General features: G+C 43.1%; 1 protein-coding gene across 1 annotated transcript in view; it reads left to right on the top strand.

The window, feature by feature from the left end:
• Positions 1-22,284, top strand: part of LOC126458428 (tetracycline resistance protein, class D-like) — a 51,988-nt gene that overhangs the window by 21,316 nt on the left and 8,388 nt on the right. The window contains exons 6-8 of the mRNA XM_050095472.1: positions 345-482; positions 765-848; positions 5,150-5,306. Of these exons, the coding sequence (XP_049951429.1) occupies positions 345-482; positions 765-848; positions 5,150-5,306 (379 nt within the window). The remainder of the gene's footprint in view (positions 1-344; positions 483-764; positions 849-5,149; positions 5,307-22,284) is intronic.

A 22,284-nucleotide genomic window follows, 5' to 3' on the forward strand; every position in this document is an offset into this window, starting at 1 on the left:
TTTCCAATATGTGCTGCGGTGTTGGTGATCTATACATAAGTTTATATGTCTCTTCGTTAGAAATTTTCTCCGGTTTTGCTTTTCCTTAAGGAGCTTTCTTTTGTCGAGTTTAAAATACTGTCATTAAAAATGTTCTATTGTAGAACAGACTGTTTTTCAGTAAGACTGTAAATATTCGGCTTTCTTAGATTTCATGGTTTGTTTAGAAATATCGTGCAGAGGTTTCCGAATACAGTTGTACCAGAATAAGTACTATGAGAGTAATGTTTACTAAAATCCGCACATTGCTGTGATGGATCGCAAAATGAGCTACTGTTCCAAGACAAGGCGTTCCATCGTTGCAGGAACCTTGGTGGGCGTCATGGTGTTCGTGCGGTGGCTCAAGTTGGGCGACGGCTGGATAGCCTTCATCACTTTCTCCTGCAAGATCTCTGCAGCCGTAATCCACGCCATATCACCGGAGTCGTGGTACATGTTTCTGGGTATGTTGTCAGCTGTCCTGCGAATTTTTATTTTGTGTTCGCTGAGTTATGTCCTTATTAGCAGTTATGACTATCCCTACTCCAACTCTATGTTATTCCAGTGTTTGAGTTACGTGGGTTGTTGTTCCTGTATATCATTTGCTATGTTTTCTCTGTGTTATTATACCGAGTATATTCAGAGAAAACATCGAGCAACTGTATTCATCGTCAATACCTACACTCCTCCTCCATTCTGACACTATCGTTCTCCTCTCAATGAAATGTGTTCTGATTTGTTTGTAGGCGGAGCTATCGGCTGCTTCGGAGCCTTGATCTGGGTTATGGTAAGGGCGATGCTGACGAGGCTGGTTGCCAAGGACGAGATAGGTGAGTGCAGTTCCCTTTATAACAGCAGTTTTACGATTTATTAGCTAACTGGGATGTGATCATGAGGAAAAGAAAAAAAGATAAATTAAGTGGCAACATTCTATAAGTCGGAGGTTTGAATGTCAGAACCAGAATGTAATAAGGGAGGTATTACATCAGAAAATGGAAATATGAAGGCTACAACGTAGATCTATTAGGGCTTACACGAAACCCCTTGATTGCGAGGTCGCAAGCTCAATCTTCAGTTAGGCCAGTTAGAAAATGTTGTGTTAACAATTATGACAGAAAAATATTAACTGCTAATGACTCAGAATGTGCATCAGGAGGACGACAGGAAATGAGTGTCTGGGAGGTGCAGAGATCAACCATCTATGGGCTGTTTGTATTAAACTTCACAAAATGGACATCTGCGACATTCAAGAAATGTTCAAAACAAACTATTAACTTGCTCCATGAACACCAAATGAAAAATGGCGCGCCACAGTGATCTCAGAGGTTCGCACCATCAAGATCGAAGGCGAATTCCTTGGGAGTTACAAACTGCACAGGACGTTCAGCTAGGTATCCACTCTTAAAGAACGCATATAAAATCATATTCGTGTAAGGGGGTGATGAGAGCGGATGGAATGTGATGGCATGAAACCGAATGCGAAACAGTCTGTCGTGGAACTTATCGTGAAACTGACTATCCTTTAACTCCTAGCTGCAGATAGCGCGATAATACGTTTTGTGGTCACGAGTAATACAAACATCCAGTTGCTGAACTTGTCCAGTGGTTCCCCGTTGTATGAACAGCAATGTCACACATTTTTTAGAAGGGATAGTTTCCTCTAAAGGAGTATGATGTTTACGAGTATAAGCACCATGAATCAAGAAAAACAAGTTATTTTTACCAGCTGTTGGCCAAAAGTAGTGCTCATACCATAGCTGTAGTTTTCTCACGCCCATTTTCCCACTCTTGCTTGATGAGATGTAAATATTCAGTACTGCCCTTGCAAGATCACACACACGAGAAAGAATCGTAGGGAGCAAAGCACCACCAACTTCTCACAGCACAATAAATAACTTTCCAGTCAATTTGCCATCCAAATCAACAGTCGGCATAATTGTATATGAATACGTTAAGGCATTGATGTTAGTTGACATTGATACAGTACTCTTGGTACTCTAATTTCCAAGTTTCCCTTCATATGAATTTCCTCTTGAAATCCAGATTGGTGGAGTTGGAAACAAATTTCTTTGCTTAGCTGATCTACATATTGTCGGGTCGATTCCACAGTATACTGTACATCGTCAAGATGACACTTGGTTTGAAATTTCATTACCTTACTTTTCCAATTTTGTAACGCTGTTTGAAGTTATGCAACCATCCATTGCTTCCCTTGAAATAGCTGTAATCTATGCCGCACGCAAAGTGCTTTGGATAAAGTAGTAGTAGGTCACTATCATGCGCGTCCTGTCATTGTATCGAACATCCTTGAAATGCGGAAACGCCAGTTTTTGTAACAAGTACGTCTTGACCTCCCTTGAATATCAGTAATTTTTCTTATGTATTACACGGTCATACTGCTACGGACTTAATCGAAATCTATTCATAATTGTTTTCTTTTTTTTTCTTTACTATGCTGCGGATGATCTTCCATGTATGTAATTATGCTTAGTAAGCCCACTTTGGACAACAATTATCCTTTACCACATTTCATTGGAGACGAGATTTGTGGCTCCTGTCCGAGAAGGATGGTGAACTACATGACTACATGATTTGTTTCAATATTAATTTCCCTTGTTAAGCACGCGTCGTCATCATTGTACTCCACTTGTACATTGACCTCACAGTCGAGCGTATACGACATCATAATTCCACTGACACCTCTTCCGGAAACACTGATATTTCATTTGCCTCTTCTTTCTCACTCTTCGAAATTCCTTGGGTTCCTTTCTGACGATATGTTAACTTTGGCAACTGTTGTTGTAGAAATAATGCAATGTTTGCTTTGTTTATCGTTGCCATTGCTCTGCTTTATATCAACACCACTAGCCCTGTAGCACTGTTGAGTTACTCATCGAATAAACAGTTGAACTACGCTCCGTAGCCTCATGCAGTGCTCACAACTGGATATCTCCAGTCCCAAACCCTATCGCCACTAGCAGCCAATATTGTGGGTTGCCTGGTAGACAATACGTGGGGCGTCGAATGCCGTAAACATCATTGGCCTTTTGCGGCCTCGCACTCAAGGAGTTCCTTGTTAGTGAATTGAAATGGAAGGAGGATGAGGGTATCTACTGAAAAAATAAAAAAATAAAAATTAGTAATGTCAATCACGTCAGGAAATGACGTAAAGGGAGTAAGATCCACTATGGCTACTGGGGTAGGGCAAGATGTGAGTGACACTGAACAATTCAGAGATAGGATTATTCTCAACAGAAGCTAAATCCATTGAAAGAGAACAATTACAGTTCAGTTACAACTGCCAATACCACAAGCAGCATACGACGAGTTAGCAGGTGTATATGATGGAAGTGAACGCGGTACACAACACGTAAAGGGAAACTTTTATGTAATAATCCAGGGGCTTTGGAACACTATAGAAGAAGGAAGAAATAATACACAGAGCTGTCGGGGAACACATGTTCGGCAATAAGAATGAAACAGGAGAAAGAAATCTTGAATTCTATAACGGATTTCCGCTAGTAATTGAAAATTTTCTATTCAAAAATAACAAGAAGATACCTACTGGATTACGTCATTGTCAGACAGATATTTCGAAATCAAATATTAGATTGTAAACCGTACCAAGGAGCAAACATAGACTCTTATCGTAATTTAGTAATTGTGAGGAACCGCTACGGTCGCAGGTTCGAATCCTGTCTCAGGCATGGGTGGGTGTAATGTCCTTAGGTTAGTTAGGTTTAAGTAGTTCTAAGTTCTAGGGGACTGATGCCCTCAGATGTTAAGTCCCATAGTGCTCAGAGCCATTTGAACCATTTGAATAGGTTCGACATTAAGACATTTGTTGGCGAGAACCATTGTAGAAATATGTGGGATCTGAAACATTGAGGAATGATGAGCTACGATTCCTGATCCCTAAAGCTGTAGTTATTGGAGTAATGAATGTTATTGTATTAGTTAGTTGAGGATGAATTGTCATTACTAAAAGCGGTAATCACAGTAGTTAGACAGACAAATACAGATATAAGAAAGATAACTGGGAAGGGATTGTGGTATCACCGCCAGACACCACACTTGCTAGGTGGTAGCTTTAAATCGGCCGCGGTCCATTAGTACATATCGGACCCGCGTGTCGCCACTGTGTGATCGCAGACCGAGCGCCACCACAAGGCAGGTCTCGAGATACGGACTAGCACTCGCCCCAGTTGTACGGACGACTTTGCTAGCGACTACATGGACGAAGCATTGCTCATTAGCCGAGCCAATAGTTAGAATAGCCTTCAGCTAAGTCAATGGCTACGACCTAGCAAGGCGCCATTAGTAACATTGCATGTATCTAAAGAGTCTCACTTGTATCGCCACAATCTCCAGATGTACCAAAAGGATGGATTAAAGTTAAGTATTCCAGAAGATACGTACTTTTCTTTATAGCATTCATTACGTATCCCGTTTCAGACCTCACGCCATCCTGCTTTAAATTAGCGCGTGCCTTTCGGCTTTCTCTCATTGTGTCTAGGCTGTCTTGTATAGACACAACATGGATAATAGGTGAACGAGGAAATGCTGCTATTAATAGACAAAAGGAGAAAATACAAATACATTCAGATAAAATTTTCGGAGAATTTAAAACCAAAGACATTACCATCAAAAGTGAAAACTATTTCTACCCTTAGACAAGGAAGAGAGAGCGGTTTGATGGAAAAGGTGCATTGAGTGTCTCTACGAAGGTTTGGAATTGTGTGCTTAACTGATAGGAGAGGAAATAAGCTGTCGGTGTGAAGAGAATAGAGCGTCCATTCCAACAAATTTTTCTACCATGGAAAAAAAGAGAATAAGCCCTTGATGGACGTATAAAGGAGAATTAAGGAGACTACCACACTAGCTAAGAGAGCATTCCTCGAGGAAAGAAGTCGACTAGTATCGGACATAAGCCCTGATCTGAGGAAGACGTTCCTGAGGAACGTATGTCTGGAGCACAAAATTCTTTGGTTTGTGGATTTGAGATGTGGTGTTACACAAGGCTGCTGAAAATTAATATGAGGAATGAAGAGGCTGTTTGAAAGCCACTGCACCCATGTGACCGCATTGTGGAGAGAGATGAGCAGCGCCCGTCTGTTCTGTGTGTCCACAGGCCAGGTGTTCGCGCTGGCGGTGACGCTGGAGTCGCTGTGTCCACTGGTGGGACCTCCCGCCTACAGCGCCGTCTTCAAGGCGACCATCGAGTCCTTCCCCGGCGCCTTCCACCTGCTCTCCGCCGCCATCATGGCGCTCGACCTCGCGCTGCTCCTGTGAGTCAAACTTTTATTGTTTTCGCCCCAAACGAACGAACGGTGAAATGACGACACGTTCAGAAACCGTAATCCGCGTGTTCAAAAGTGAGCCGAGGCAGTGAGGGATGGTCGTCTTACACAGATTTTTGAGCGTGATTGTTAGAAGATACATTTTAGAATATTTTGATGGGCTAATTCCATTTTCCAGTCTGAGAGGACTCAAAGCAGTAAGCACTTGCAACACACTTGAAACATCGCCTGTGAAAGACGACGCCAGCAATAGTAAATGTATTGTGCGAAAAAACTTCAGAGATTTATTTTTCGCACAATACTCCCAAGCTGGGCGAAAACACAGAAATATACACTGTGTAACGCGTGTAAGTGCAGATATTCCTATTGGTGACTGAGGGTGAAGTTCCGAACAACGTTACGTCAGTATTTGCGTTATTTGTCAACTACACTCCTGGAAATGGAAAAAAGAACACATTGACACCGGTGTGTCAGACCCACCATACTTGCTCCGGACACTGCGAGAGGGCTGTACAAGCAATGATCACACGCACGGCACAGCTGACACACCAGGAACCGCGGTGTTGGCCGTCGAATGGCGCTAGCTGCGCAGCATTTGTGCACCGCCGCCGTCAGTGTCAGCCAGTTTGCCGTGGCATACGGAGCTCCATCGCAGTCTTTAACACTGGTAGCATGCCGCGACAGCGTGGACGTAAACCGTATGTGCAGTTGACGGACTTTGAGCGAGGGCGTATAGTGGGCATGCGGGAGGCCGGGTGGACGTACCGCCGAATTGCTCAACACGTGGGGCGTGAGGTCTCCACAGTACATCGATGTTGTCGCCAGTGGTCGGCGGAAGGTGCACGTGCCCGTCGACCTGGGACCGGACCGCAGCGACGCACGGATGCACGCCAAGACCGTAGGATCCTACGCAGTGCCGTAGGAGACCGCACCGCCACTTCCCAGCAAATTAGGGACACTGCTGCTGCTGGGGTATCGGCGAGGACCATTCGCAACCGTCTCCATGAAGCTGGGCTACGGTCCCGCACACCGTTAGGCCGTCTTCCGCTCACGCCCCAACATCGTGCAGCCCGCCTCCAGTGGTGTCGCGACAGGCGTGAATGGAGGGACGAATGGAGACGTGTCGTCTTCAGCGATGAGAGTCGCTTCTGCCTTGGTGCCAATGATGGTCGTATGCGTGTTTGGCGCCGTGCAGGTGAGCGCCACAATCAGGACTGCATACGACCGAGGCACACAGGGCCAACACCCGGCATCATGGTGTGGGGAGCGATCTCCTACACTGGCCGTACACCACTGGTGATCGTCGAGGGGACACTGAATAGTGCACGGTACATCCAAACCGTCATCGAACCCATCGTTCTACCATTCCTAGACCGGCAAGGGAACTTGCTGTTCCAACAGGACAATGCACGTCCGCATGTATCCCGTGCCACCCAACGTGCTCTAGAAGGTGTAAGTCAACTACCCTGGCCAGCAAGATCTCCGGATCTGTCCCCCATTGAGCATGTTTGGCACTGGATGAAGCGTCGTCTCACGCGGTCTGCACGTCCAGCACGAACGCTGGTCCAACTGAGGCGCCAGATGGAAATGGCATGGCAAGCCGTTCCACAGGACTACATCCAGCATCTCTACGATCGTCTCCATGGGAGAATAGCAGCCTGCATTGCTGCGAAAGGTGGATATACACTGTACTAGTGCCGACATTGTGCATGCTCTGTTGCCTGTGTCTATGTGCCTGTGGTTCTGTCAGTGTGATCATGTGATGTATCTGACCCCAGGAATGTGTCAATAAAGTTTCCCTTTCCTGGGACAATGAATTCACGGTGTTCTTATTTCAATTTCCAGGAGTGTAGCTATAGGTATTACAAGTCGTATGTTTTTAGATCGGTTAATACCTCTAAGTACGTGTTTATTTTCCCCAGCGTCTTCTAACCAAACTGCGTGCCTATGGAATATCGCCTCAGTTGTGCGACTGGATTCGTGATTTCATGTCAGATAGGTCACAGTTCGTAATAATACACGGAAAGCCATCGAGTAAAACAGAAGTAGTATCCGGCGTTCCCCAGAGAAGTGTTAAAGGGCCTCTATCTATGCTGAAGTGTGGACATGCGCACACCCAACAATTATACCGACAGACATAGTTCACATAGTGATTAAGTAACGACTGTGCAGAAAACATCGCATAGTAAACTAACGTCGATTTGCAGTAGGGTTTTGGAACATATACTGTGTTCGAACGTTATGAATTACCTTGAAGAAAACGATTTATTGATACGTAGTCAGCACGGATACAGAAAACATCGCTCTTGTGAAACACAACTATCTCCTTATACTCATGAAGTAATGAGTGCTATAGACAGGCAATGTCAGATTGATTCCATATTTTTAGATTTCCAGAAGGCTTTCGACACCGTTCCTCATAAGAGTCTACTAACCAAACTGCATGCCAATGGAATATCGACTCAGTTGTGCGACTGGATTCGTGATTTCCTGTCAGAAAGCTCACAGTTCGTAGTGATAGACGGAAAGTCATCCAGTATAACAAAAGTAATATCCGGCGTTCCCCAAGGAAGTGTTATAGGCCCTCTATTGTTCCTGATCCATATTAACGAGATAGGAGACAATCTGAGTAGACCTATTACATTGTTTGCAGTTAATGTTGTCATTTACCGTCTAGTAAAGTCATCAGATGACCAAAACGAATTGCAAAATGATTTAGACAAGATATATGCATGGTGCGAAAAGTGGCAATTGACACTGAATAAGGAAAAGTGTGAAGTTATTCACATGAGTACTAAAAGAAATCAGCTAAATTTCGATTACGCGATAAGTCACACAATTCTTATGGCTGTAAATGCAACTAAATACTTAAGGATTACAATTACAAATAATCTAAATTGGAACGATCACTTAGATATTGTTGTGGGTAGAGCAAACCAAAGACTGTGATTCAATGGCAGAACACTTAGCAGGTGCAACAGGTCTACCAAAGAGACTGCTTACATCACGCTTGTCCGCCCTGCTCTGGAGTATTGCTGTGCGGTGTGGGATCCGCATCAGGTGGGACTGACGGATGACATCGAAAACATGCAAAGAAGGGCAGCTCGTTCTGTATTATCGCGAAATTGGGGAGATGGTGCCACAGACATGGTGCGTGAATTGGAGTGGCAATCATTAAAACAAAGGCGTTTTTCGTTGCGACGGGATCTTCTCATAAAATTTCAATCATCAGTTTTCTCCTCTGATTGCGAAAGCATTCTGTTGGCATCGACCTACATAGGAAGAAATGATCGTCACGATAAAATAAGAGACATCAGGGTTCACACAGAGCCGCGCGCTCTAGGGTGTCTTGTCACGGTCCGCGCGGCTCCATCCCCCCCCCCCCCCCATCCCCACCTCACTACCACCACCACCCCCCCCCCCAATCGCCGGCACCTCCCCCCGTCGGAAATTCGAGTCCTCTCTCGGGCATGGGTGAGTGTGTTGTCCTTAGCGTAAGTTAGGTTATGTTGGATTAATTAGCATGTATGCCTAGGGACCGCTGACCTTAGCAGTTTGGTCCCATAGTCCTTACAACAAATTTCCAATTTTTGCTCGCACAGAAAAATTTAAGTGCTCGTTTTTCCCGCGCGCCATTCAAGAGTGAAACGGTAAAGCGACAACTTGAAGGTAGTTTACTGAACCTTCTGCCAGGCACTTTATTGTGAATAGCAGAGTAATCACGCAGAAGTATGTAACGTGTTTATGGGAAGACTGTTCGGCAAAGAGAAAAAACAGTCAACACACCGACGTGTGCACATATTAAGGTGCCAAATACCCGTTACACCCTGTATATTTTAACTACGAGGATTGCCCAGAAAGTAATGCAACACATTTTTTTTTTTTTCTCTCAGTCGAAAACTGCTACAAATGCGGAAAGTTACGTATGTATTGTTTGAAGTATCCTGAGATAGCACGCCAAGTTTCCGTCACTTCCGACGGATAGCGTAGCTGCATGATAGTTTCAAAATGGCGTCTATAGTTGATGTACGTTACAAGCAACGTGCCGTCCTTGAATTTCTCACTGCAGAGAAAGAAACTGTAGGGAATATTCACAAACGCTTGTGCAAAGTCTGTGCAGCATCTGTTATCGACAGAAGTACAGTTAGTCGCTCGACACAGAGGGTGAGGTCAACCAGAAGGCGGTTCGGAGGAGCTGCACGATTTGCAGCGGTCAGGCAGACCATCCACGGCTGTCACCCTACAGCCCTGACTTGGCCGCATCGGAATTCCACTTGTTTTGGCCATTAAAGGATACCATTCGTGGAAGACATTTTGAGGACGATGAGGAGGTGATTCACACAGTGAAGTACTGGCTCCGCCACCAGGACAAGGATCGGTACCGACAGGGCATACACGCCATTGTTTCGCGCTGGAGGGAGACCATAGAACGGGATGGAGATTATGTGGAAAAATAGCATCTTTATTTCGTTTGTTTAATTCTCATTTTGTTCAATAAAGAATTGTTGAAGAAATAATCCTCGTAACTGCCGCTTATCTCGCGCTTAACATTGTCACTTCACCGACAGAATTAAGTACCTTGTCAATGCAGAGCGCTACTCTATTGTTGACGAGCACAAATTTTTTGCTAATGTTGTATAAAGTTGGTCTTGTTCATAGGCGCCCACTCATCTGTATTTGCAGTACAGACTTTTTCTTCAAAATTTTTATTGAGAACTGTCACGTATATGCAGAGCTAACTGTGAGTCTGCAAAGTTACAGGTTTAGACTATTATGATATTACATTGTCGAGCGTGATGTAGAAGACTGTGCGTGGCCTTTGCAGTTGCTCACTAATTTAGATTAAGTTGCTTGTCATGCTCTGAGCAGAAAATTATACCGTTTATTTCGTCTACAAGGTTTCAGTGTCGTGCTACAATGATAATGACTGCGAACGTTTCCAGAACGGCAATATCCAACTTTAGAAACGGACCCGTCCGATATCTCTTTAGCAAGCGGAGTCATCTTCTGTAAGCGGCAATCAAATGAAAACGAGACAGATAGAAAAAAGTAAGTAAATGCTTATTACTCCAAAAGTAATAGTCATACCTAGTAATATATTTATCCCGTTGCGAGACTAGACGGTCAATACCTTCATGGAAGCATGTTTGCGGCCGCCTACGGAACCATGATTGTATCCAAACTCTTCCCATGCGTTCTCCATGTGTTTGGAACCCTGAAGGAAGACATTTGCGTCCATCGATTTGCATCGGAGGTAGAGGTTGTACGCCCGGGAACAATCACGGTTCCGTAGGGAACCGCAAACATTTCTCATTGAAGGCGTTCACCGTATTGTCTCACAGTGGGATAAATGTAGATGGTTTGGATAAAAAGTAGCGGCAACATTGTTATAATTCGTGCCAGACTTTATTGACAGTCATTCACCGTATACATGCCCTTAATATAATCGCCCCGCATCTCGATCTCCCCCCCCCCCCCCCCCCCCCCCCACATAGATGGGATGCCTCGTACACTGCCAGCGCGTTCTTCTTTGTCGATGTCTCGCAAGGATCGCCATATAGCACGGATGATATCTTATCTTGCGTTGTAGCACGTGTAACAGAAAGGTTTCTTCCTTTTGGTGGTCTGGTCGTAATCGCACGGACTCATATCGAGTGAAACGATGGAGGCTCCAGTATATCCCACCTCCACGTATTCAGGCGTTCCTACACGGGGTTCGCCGTATGGCATCGTGCACTGTCATTAAGCATGATGGATGCAGTGCCAAAAGGTGCCACCGCTTTCTTGTTAGAGCGGGTAAATGACAATGTCACAAGAAATCGCAGTAGCAGGCGGCAGTGACCGTTTGCCCATGTACTACAACATATTACAGGATTACCCCACGGATATCGTAAGCCACAATAACAATCACTTTGCGACAAGCTCATTTATGGGCGAGGAGAAACATGGCGTTTCCATTCATTGGATTGTCCCTTTAATCGTCGTTCGTAACGCCGAGCCCAGCGTTCGCGTTCCCTGAATGAGCACTTTCACTGCAAGTTCGTAACGCTGCCACTGTTGTACCTCGATCATTGCATGCAGTAACCGAAGTGAGAGAAGACATCGTCCGTGCCATAGGGAGGTTCTTGCGAGACTTCGAAAGAGACGGACGCGCTGACGTTACACGAGACCTTCCACGTGTGTGGGGGGGGGGGGGGGGGGGGGGGAAGAGATCGAGATGCGAGACGATTATATTAAGGGCATGTAATACGGTGAACATATGTCAGGTGGTAAAGTGTGGTATGAAATATAACAGTGTTGCCACTACTTTTTACCCAGCCCAAGTGTTAACAGTTACGGCCATTACTTTATGTGAAATAGTAAACAGTTTATGAAAATTTTTTCATCGATCTCGCTTTCATTTGTTCGCCCCTTATAGTTCTCTGGAGACATCTCTCCTCTGTCACTTGCACAGCACAAACATGGCAGTATTATACTAAGCAACGTCTGTCGCCAACATCCAGAAGGACACTAACCATCTTCCAGAGCCATAAAATTTATTCGTTACGGAGGGACGCTTGTTGTCAATCCACGTATCAGATACACCGCGGCTTTCTGAGGCTACACTGAGTTTTACATGGCAGTGTGATTATAGTAGACACAGACAGACACTGCCATTTTATCGATGAGGACTGCTTCAGTGTATCAGTCAGAAACAGAAAATTCGATTTCCTTCGGTAGAAGTGATAAATAAACCAGCATGAAATTTCCGTCATGTTCGAAAAATATGTGCCCATAAATTGACACCATCTCGAACTCGACTGGAATTGGAAGAGATCAGAGATCAGATCGCTCTCGTTAGGGAGAATGCAGATCCCCAAGGCAGTGAGCTACGTGTAACACTTGTTGCAATAGTTGTCGTTGACATTACATCCGCTGTCAAGACGCCTGTCAAAAGTCCACTGATAGTGGATGAGTTGGCCATTTTCCTTTCTTTTTTCGATCTTACAACCACAATGCAGCAACTACAGCTGGCAATTACGAGGTTAGAAAAATGGGCTAATACAAATGGTTTAGGGTTCTCATCAGAGAAAGCTATTTGTGTAAATTTTAACCGTTCACGTCGGAGCTATAACCAACCATCTCTCAAAATGGATAACAATGTCTTAAGTTTTAAGGAAAATGTGTGATATCTGGGCCTAATGTTCGACACGAAAATAACCTTGCTATCGTACCTAAAACACCTAAGAACAAAGGGCGTAATACTATTTTTGAATGCCTCTGCGGAAATATTTGGGACGCAGACAGGTCCCGTCGAGCGCAGTTTTATAGAACTTTTTTAATATCCCGACTAGAGTGAGGCACGTTTCGCGTGGATCAGCACTTCACTAATGCAGTCTACGAAGACGGCTCCCCACGGCAAGAATGGCCATGAAAAAATTATCATTTCCCCAGTCATTGCTATTTAGTGTAACGCATCGTTAAAACATTGATCGGACATTCAGGAGGCGGCCACATGCGACCAATCCACCCAGGAATGTCTTATCGACCAAGATGTATCATATCTTCTGGTAACGAAACAGTGATGAAAAAAATTGCCACCTTGGCGTCTTCAGAGAATCAAAGTGATTTGAAGCCTGATAGATTGAAAGAAATAGTGTACTTCACATTACGTTTCTTTCCTTTTTCTCAATTTTAAGATTGTGTCAAGTTTTTATCCTCATATACAGGGATGGACCTAAGCAGGAGTACACACACGGCTGTTGAGCTGTCTTCCGTGGTAGGATCTTCAGGACTCGCCTCCCGAAATAAATAAGAAATTGTGATCCTGAAGTACACGCAGTCCTGAAAGGAAACGAGCAGGTGAGACGCTGTCGCAACAGAAGATTTCTCGTCTCTTCGCGCAGTGCCTCGCAATCTGTACAATAAATAACTTCAGTAGAAAAACTTATACAGACTTGCAACAGATTCAAAAACAAGACAAAGAAGTGCTATTCTACTAGGTAGCGGGACAGTTAGGATACGGGAAAATAATGCAGCTGACAAAGCAGCCAGGGAAACGTGTAGGGGAGCGGTTGCGATTCGGTGCGCCAACGTCGTGCATGTTACGTCGCATTGTCAGGCGAAGGATCATGCGTCAGTGAGATGATATTGGTCGGCAAACTGCGGTCAACCAAATCGAGCACACAGGCACGGCGAACCTAATTCCAGTCTCACCAATGATAGGAAATGATAGTCAGTTGGTTAAGAATAGGACACTGTCCATTTCTCCGGCTGGGTGACCACCGATGTGTGGAGCCTATGGAATATCATTTTCGGTGCAACATATTTTAACTACATGTGTTTCATATGCTGGCCTATGGGCAAACCTCTGCGTGGCTGGAGATACATGCACCATCTTATCTGACAGTGACAACAGTGTAACATGCATTTTAGAATTTTGTGAAGTATCAGGTCTCTTACCTAAAGTTTTGGAGGCAGGAAGTCCATGAGCTCTGAGTGGATAACTCGGCCCGTATGTTTTATTCAGTCAAATGTAACAGGTACTTTATTTTATTTTGCTGATTATCTTTCCATTAAACAACATCTCAGGCCTGGATCAGTACAGTTTTCTTCAACTACGAAAAGGCTACTGTGAGTGGAGACACTAATTAATCACCCTCTAAAGAAACAGTGAGTTGAATGTTTTAAAAGTCATATTTCAGTCTACCACAACGAGGTTATCTCCAAAGAATTCATGGATATATGATCGATCGACTTTGTAAGTAATGAAGCCCATATTCGTGTCTACATACGTTCTACAGAAAACTGGGGAACCGTCGCAGCAATTTCGCTTGTGAAAACAGACAGCGTTCAAACCAAGGAGTGTGTATGTTGGTATGCAGTAACGGCACTGATGGCCATGCTGTTAAGCGCCCTAAACTCAATATCATCATCACTGAGAAAATTTCGACAACGACGTTCAGCAGGTAGATATAGAACTACGAGGTTTTACAGCACACTGCGAGAACTGTTCAACTTGTCTAATTGGGCACACGGGATCTGTCTTGGTTCGATCCTAAGTTGTGAAGTCGGTTATATCAGCCAGTTTTACTGTCGTTTTAGAAGGTTTAGCACATGCATCTGGATGAATACTTAGCATGGCTTAGTCTTTACACCAACTAAATAGAACAGATTTGCTCGACTTTGAGTACGCCATTCAAACATACAAATTAGAAGGCATGGACAATGCGACGGCCTTACCCCATCTTACATGGAGGAACTGTTTGCCCTTCATGGGTACCACTCTACTGGTCGACGTCGGAGAACGCCTTGTTGCATCAATAGCCTCCGCATCATCCACGTGCAGCTTCCCATAGTGCATCCTTCAATGGGTCAAACAGATGGCAGTCGGAATGTGCGAGATACGAGCTCCTCCTGGCTGGATGAGGAAGAACAGACCAGTGAGGTTCTGTGACCTCCTCTCGGTGCGCAGACTTGTGTGAGGCCTTGCGTTGTTATGAAGAACAAGAAGTTCGTTTCTATTTTTGCGGCGACGAACATGCTGAAGTAGTTTCTTCAATTTCCTGAGGGTAGCACAATACTTCATAGTTGATCGTTGCACCATGAGGGAAGACATCAAACAAAATAACGCTTTCAGAGTCCTAGAATACCGTCCCCATGATTTTACTGAGGGTGCGATATTGATCTTTTTATTCACGGGAGAGGTGGTGTGTCGCCACTCTATGGATTGCCGTGTGATTTCCGGTTAGAAGTGATGAACCCATGTTTCATCGTCTGTGATAATGTTAGGCAATAAATTTTCACGATTAGCATCGTAACCCGCAAGCAATACCGCACAGACGGCCCTTCGTTGCTCTCTATCGTCTTCTGTTAGGCGGCGAGGAAACCAACGGGCACACACCTTTGAGTACCCCAACTGGTTGACGAGTGTATCACCACTACAGACGTCCAGTAGAGCAGCGAGGTATTTGATTGTGATCCGTCGATCACCTCGAATAAGAGTGTCCGCACGTTCCAACATTGCAGGAGTTACAGCTTTGTGTGGCCGGCCGGCACGTGGGAGATGGGACAGGTTTGTGTGACCTTGTTGTGAAGGTGACAGACGTCTCGCCCAAAGACTCACCGTCCTTTTCGTCGCTTCCAGGTCTCCGAACACATTCTGTAAGTGCCTATGAATATCTGAATGCCCTCGTTTTACGACAAAAGTAACTCAGCGACAGCTCTCCGCCAGATTACACATCTGTTACAGACGCCGTTTTGAAGGCTATCTACAGCATCGACACCAATTGGAATTTCATGAAACTATAGGGGCTGAAGCGTGATTATTCCTCGATGTCCCACAGCAAATACTACATTTTTTCAACAGAAAAAGGCCGAGGAAAAAATGTATTGCGTTGCTTACTGAACACCTCTCATACGACAATAGCTCTTTCTGCCTACTTATGAGCAGTACGTTACATTTGTTTATGTTGTGTATCAGTTTCCATTCCCAGCACCAAGCAACGATCGTCTGAAGGTCATCCTGCATTTCACTATAATTTTCTGTGTCAATTTAACGTTTTCGTATACAAATTGTTATATTCTTTGTGCGTAAGTTATACCAGTATCTCACAACTACTTTTGCGAGCTATGTGCTGGATTTCACAACGTAAAAAAATGGAGGATTGGGCATGACTCCTTATTTGAACTTTGTCTCTGCACGTTCAGAAATTGTATCGCTCTTTTAAAAATCAGAGGTTGTGTTAGAAAAAAAAGTGTTTGCGACTCTGTATGCTGATACCGTAGAGCGATTTTAGTATACGCGAAGTTTTCTGTATGTAAAAGAAACATGCGAGAAACACTCAACCTTTATCACCAGTGTTAAAAGGTGTGGAACGACGGTTTACCTGTTGACATGTTACTCTCGTAATATACCTGTGACACTGTTAGATTATAGATACAATCCTGAGAGGTAAATCGGTCAGGAAATGAGCGATCGTGGATAATCGGCTAGATGCTCTAATTACGACACACTTTGACATTGCATCTCAGTGGACACAAGTAAAAGACAAAAAGAATTAGAAATTATTAAATCAATTGCCTCCAGCAATGGGTACAATCCTGCTATAACAGATAATACATTTACTAATCCATGCTACAAAATTAAATCAACCAACTGCTGAACAGCCACTCACTAACAAGAAGACCACATTTATAAGCCTGCCTTTCCTAGGAACATTTCTAAGCAAATTGCCAACTTCTTCAAGACATACAACATAAAAATAAGCTTCTTCACCAACAACGAAATACAAAATAAAATCATACACAGCACCAAAACCACTATACAACAGTATCAAAAGTCAGGTGTATACAAGCTCATTTGCAATACATGTCCAAGCTCCTATATTGGACAAACTGGTAGAAGTTTCATAACAAGAGTTAAGGAACACATGGATGCACCCGTCTTAACAACCTGAACAAATCCAGGTTTGCATACACTTTCCCCAACACAATCAATCTGCAAACAACGTAGAACAAAACTTCCAAATATTCCAATTTGCCAACAAAGGCATTATATTTGTCCTTCTTGAATAAACTGAAATCTTTATCAACACAAATACAGTATCTGACAAATACAGTATCACCAAACTGAACTGAGAAACAATTTTTTCTTTCAGAATTTCGCACATATGCTAATTCAAAACAAGTAATCAGTCAATAAACCCTACACAGCCTCCCAAACTCTGTCCCCTATAACCTCCTCCCCTAACCACCCCCTATCCCTATCTTTACATCCTAACTACGCAGGTGTCAACATAAATATCCAACCTCAGGATAAAACCTGTAGGATATTTCTAAATGTTGAGGCCCTCTTCTGTTAACATAAATCAGTACTTTTATACATGTAGCTAAAAAAAGCAGAATCTGCCCTTACTAGTATTCCAGATCATGTTAATGTTGGAACAGAAGTGAGTCAATAATTCATTTGAAATTTTTTTCTTGTTTTAAATTTAAGTAATATAAACAGCTTCAGTTCATTACAAATAGTATAACTTTTATAAATAATGCCTCCAGCTGAAATAAACAGAATCTGCCTTTACTAATATTCAAGATCACGTTAATGAAAGAACAGAAGTAACTCAAACGTGCATTTGAACTTTGTTCTTGGTTTTAAATATAAAATCCATGGCCATACTAACAGTTTTAGTTCATTACAAATACTATAACTGTTATTCATATTATCTCTAGCTAAAATAAACAGAATCTACTCTTACTAATGTTCCAGATCATGTTAATTTAAGAACAGAAATAAGTCAGCAGCTTATTTGGAGTTTTGTGATTGCTTTAAATTTAAATATAAAGTGCATGGTCATACAAACAGCTGAATTTCGTTGCAAATGCTATAATTCTGTATAATTTTATTACTGGGCATTCACGTTAATGCCAATCTTTATTAAAGTATTTGTTCGTAAATTGGCTGTATTATAAGTTAATATACGAATAGAAATAAGATATCAGATCGCTTAATGTTTGTTCTTGTAGTAATTTATTGTTGCATTCATTTTATTTTGAGCTCTCATGCTAACGCCAGTTCTGATTAAAGTTTTTGCCCATATACACTTTAACACATGTAAACAAGAAAAATAATATCTCGCACCAAAATAGGCCCATTTCATATCTTCACGTCAAGATCTTTGTAACAAGCAACAGTTGTATACCACACGCAGGATGCAGGCAACGTTTCGCTATCACAGTGCATCTACATCTACATCCATACTCCACAAGCCACCTGACGGCGTGTGGCGGAGGGTACCTTGAGTACCTCTATCGGTTCTCCCTTCTGTTCCAGTCTCGTACTGTTCGTGGAAAGAAAGATTGTTGGTATGCCTCTGTGGACTCTATTTGTGACACCTTAGCCAGAGTCGAACGCGGCCTTCAGGCTTGGATCAGAGTCGAAAGTCTAAACCAGAGGCGGTATCGGATACGAATTTCCCGACCGCCGCTGTCAGGTGGGAGTTGTAGGGTTTCCCTTAATAGGTCAGGCGTGCACTACACGCAGTAAGCGGCTACTACAGTAGCGGAGTACGTGTGTCAAGCACGTGGGGGTTTTTAACTTGGAGGTATCCCTCTCCCTTGGTATCAGAAATGAACTACCTGTCTAAATCGAAGATATATCAGCCACAGTATTGTCAGAGAATGTTCGCTTTCGCAGATCATATATAGAAAAGGTTAATATTGTAACCTCCCAACAGTTTATTAAGTGTAACCTCCCAACAGATTATTTCCGTAAACACGGAATAAAAAATGGGGACTAACCTCCCAATGAAATGTGACTCACATATAACCTTTCAATAAGTAACTGGCTGTGAATTTAAACTGGAAAATCTAGACGTCAGCAACGCTGCGTCATGGCCCTGAAAAGTCATTCTGAATAAACTGAAGATTCTTACCCCAATTAAGTCGGCGGATAACGCGTATATATCTGCTCCTATAAGAAATTTTTCTGGCACAGCGCAGTGCAATGCTGGCCACTAGATTTTGTTATGAATGAAAAACAACTGATTTTATTTACGATAATTATCTATGACTGTGGATAGGAGAAATTAGTAAAAACTTTAAATTCAGATGAATGACTGTCAAAAGCTCTCTTTATAAGAAAGATTATTATTGGAAAAATTATTGAAAATTATTTACGTGTGACTTCAATATAAGAATAGTACGAAATGAGTTGCTGCAAATTACATATGCGCTCGGCAATCAATAATAATGTTTGCTTTTAACTTATACTGCATCGCTCAGGCACCACCATCGATCTCCACGACCGGCCTTGGTAACTCCACACAGGACACAAGTGCTCTAGGTGAGTTATAAAACTAGGTAACTGCTCTCTAAGAGCGACCTGGCCCAACCGCCCGACTGCGAGCTACTACTCCTACTGCTGCCGACACTGCTCTCTGGTCTGCGATTCTATTGTAGCTTACATACGGCAGGCAGCGCGTGAGCAATCCATCCAAGTTATATCTACTCGAGTGCGCTAGCAATAAATTCCTTAGTCATGGACCTCTTACAATGTGATATTAGAAAACTCAAGGAGCATCCATGATAAGGTCCCAGAATTAGTACTTGTTACTGAAGATTATAGTGCTCAAATAATATCACTAACAGAAAGTTGGATGAAAACGGCAGTGTATAGCAACAAAATCCTACATTCAAATCAGAATAGTTATCGTAAGGATAGATAAGTCATCAATGGTGGTAGCGTATTTATTACAGTAAGGAAGTCGATCATTTCTAGCGAGGTTATTACACATTCCGATAGAAAACTAATTTAGTGTAAATTAATGTGGGTGTTTTAAGCATCGAACGTGGGTCAAAACTGTAATCGGATAGTTATTGTGTTAGGAGATGGAATGGTAGAACGCTTCAGGCAGAACAGATTTAGTAATTTTGCCGTTGTAATTCGGGGGAGGGGGGGGGGGGGGGGAGGAAGGGAGGGGAGTATTTGTGTGATATTGTTCCGAATCCCTTGAGCGAAAATTACATCGAACAGATAGTTAAAGAACATACTTGTGAACGTAACGTCTTAGACATCCTAGCAACAAACAATTTCGAACTTCTCGGCTCAGTTAATGCAGAGGAGGATATCAGCGATCATAGGGCTGTGAAAGCGTCTGTCACTACGGGTATTACAGTGAATGTTAAGAGAGGTAAGAAAATATTTTTGCTTAACTAGTGACAGGATACAAATCATAAAGTATCTTAGTAGTCACCATCAATTATTCAGTGCTGGGGACGAAGGCGTGGAGCACAAATGGGAAAAAAAGACTCAGAGGCATCGTTCAATATGCCTTAGACAAGTATGTTTAGCAAGGTCTTAGTGGGTGGAAAGGCCCACAGTGGTATAATAGCCGTGTAAGAATACTGATATGTAAAGAAAGACAGCTTTATCACAGATTCAAGAGAAGTCAAAACCTAGCTGACTCGCAAAAACTGAACGAAGCGAAAATGAGCGTAAGGAGGGCAATGAAAGAAGTGTTCAGTGACTCTGAAGGTAAAATTTAGTCTACCTATCTAACCACTAACCCTAAGAGGTTTTGGTCGTACGTAAAATCGGTAAACGATTCGAAATCATCTGTTCAGTCACTCATTGACAATAATGGTAGAAACGGAAAATGACAGAGAGAAGACCGAAATACTGAATTCGGTATTCTGAAACTGTTTCACTGCGGAAGATCACAATACGGCCCCTCTTTTCGATCATCGTACGAAGTTCTAAATGGTAGATATTGAGACAATTGATCGTGGAACAGCCTCAATCGCTTTGTAATGGAAAGGCATTACGGCCAGAAGAGATACCCATGAGTTTCTACGTAGATTATACGAAGGAACTTGCTTTCGTGTTAAGTATCTCAAGGTAATGTAATTCACAGCGGCTCACAAGATGGTTGTTCGATCGATTCTTGAGTACTGTTCATTAATCTGGAGCCGTTACCAGGCAGGACTGATGGAAGAGGTAGAGAAGATCCAACGAAGAGTGCCTTTCGTCACGGGTCCGTTTGGTCTTCGCGATTGCGTTATATAGATGCTCAACAAGCTCCAGTGACAGTCAAGAGAGGCGTTGTGCATCCCAGAGAGGTTCAAATGGTTCAAATGGCTCTGAGCACTATGGGACTTAACTTCTGAGGCCATCAGTCCCCTAGAACTAAGAACTACTTAAACCTAACTGACCTAAGGACGTCACGCACATCCATGCCCGAGAAAGGATTCTAACCTGCGACCGTAGCGGTCGCGCGGTTCCAGACTGAAGCGCCTAGAACCACTCGGCCACTCCGGCCGGCTACAGAGAGGTTCGCCTATTAAAATTGCGAGAGAGTGTTTTCCTGGAAGAGGCGGACAACGTATTACTTCCTCACACATACCTCTCGCTAAATGACCACAACGATAAAATTAGAGAAATTAGAGCTAATGGAGAGGCTTACCAACAATCGTTCTTCTCACGCGCCATTCGCGACTGAAACAGGGGCAGGTTTCTTTAGTAACCCATCATCTTTCCCATTCTCAGGGCTGAAATAATGCTATGATACAACTTAGTCTCATTCACAGGTCTGTGATACTACGTTGAATAAACTGACAACTTTCAAACTTCAAATTCATCGATATTTTAACATCTGGACTTATTGTACACAAAAAGAAATGTGAATATGCATTACACTAAACCACAACATTGGAAAATTCATTGTAAATTTGTCCAAATACTTCTCTCTTCTCTTTCTTTCTTTGTCTGTCATGCACACACACACGCACACACACGCGCACACACACACACACACACACATACACACACACACAAACACACACACACACACACACACATAAGAGAGAGAGAGAGAGAGTACGACAGTTCTTGCACCTTTATTTTCTCTTTTCTCCTATCTCATTCCAAAACCAACCTATGGATTCATCTTCCTGGGAATAATTTTGACTATCTTGCACCTAAATTGAGACATGTGACTCCAAATATAATTCTCCAAAACGCCATAAGTCATTAATCTTTAACAAATTAATAACGACAACATATTTAAGACGAAGGAAATGTCATTCAAATTGAATATATCTCTCCAGAGACCTTTTCAAGTCTCAAATATCTATTATGTATATATGTACGTGTCCATACAGTTGTGCAAAGCCACTGTTCCAAAGTGGCGTAGTGTTTACCGCGTCGACCTAATGAGTAGGAGACCTGGGTTCAAACCTAGGCGTTGGTACAAATTTACATTCGTCGCTTTAGTCGCTATAGACTTGAAAAGGTCTCTGGAACCATACAATTTCATTTGATTAAAGCACCTTTGCCCCTCTTTTTTATGATGACGTGCTATTCCAATACAGTTGGAAAGCCTCTGCAATGCTTGTCGAGTTTAGGGGGAATACCAAGTGCGCTGAGGTGTGAAGGGGAACTTGGATTTGGGGGGGGGGGGGGGGGGAGGAGGCATGCAGTTGTGCAAAG

This window comes from Schistocerca serialis, chromosome 1, assembly GCF_023864345.2.
Source record: "Schistocerca serialis cubense isolate TAMUIC-IGC-003099 chromosome 1, iqSchSeri2.2, whole genome shotgun sequence".
In the NCBI taxonomy this organism is placed as follows: domain Eukaryota; kingdom Metazoa; phylum Arthropoda; class Insecta; order Orthoptera; family Acrididae; genus Schistocerca; species Schistocerca serialis.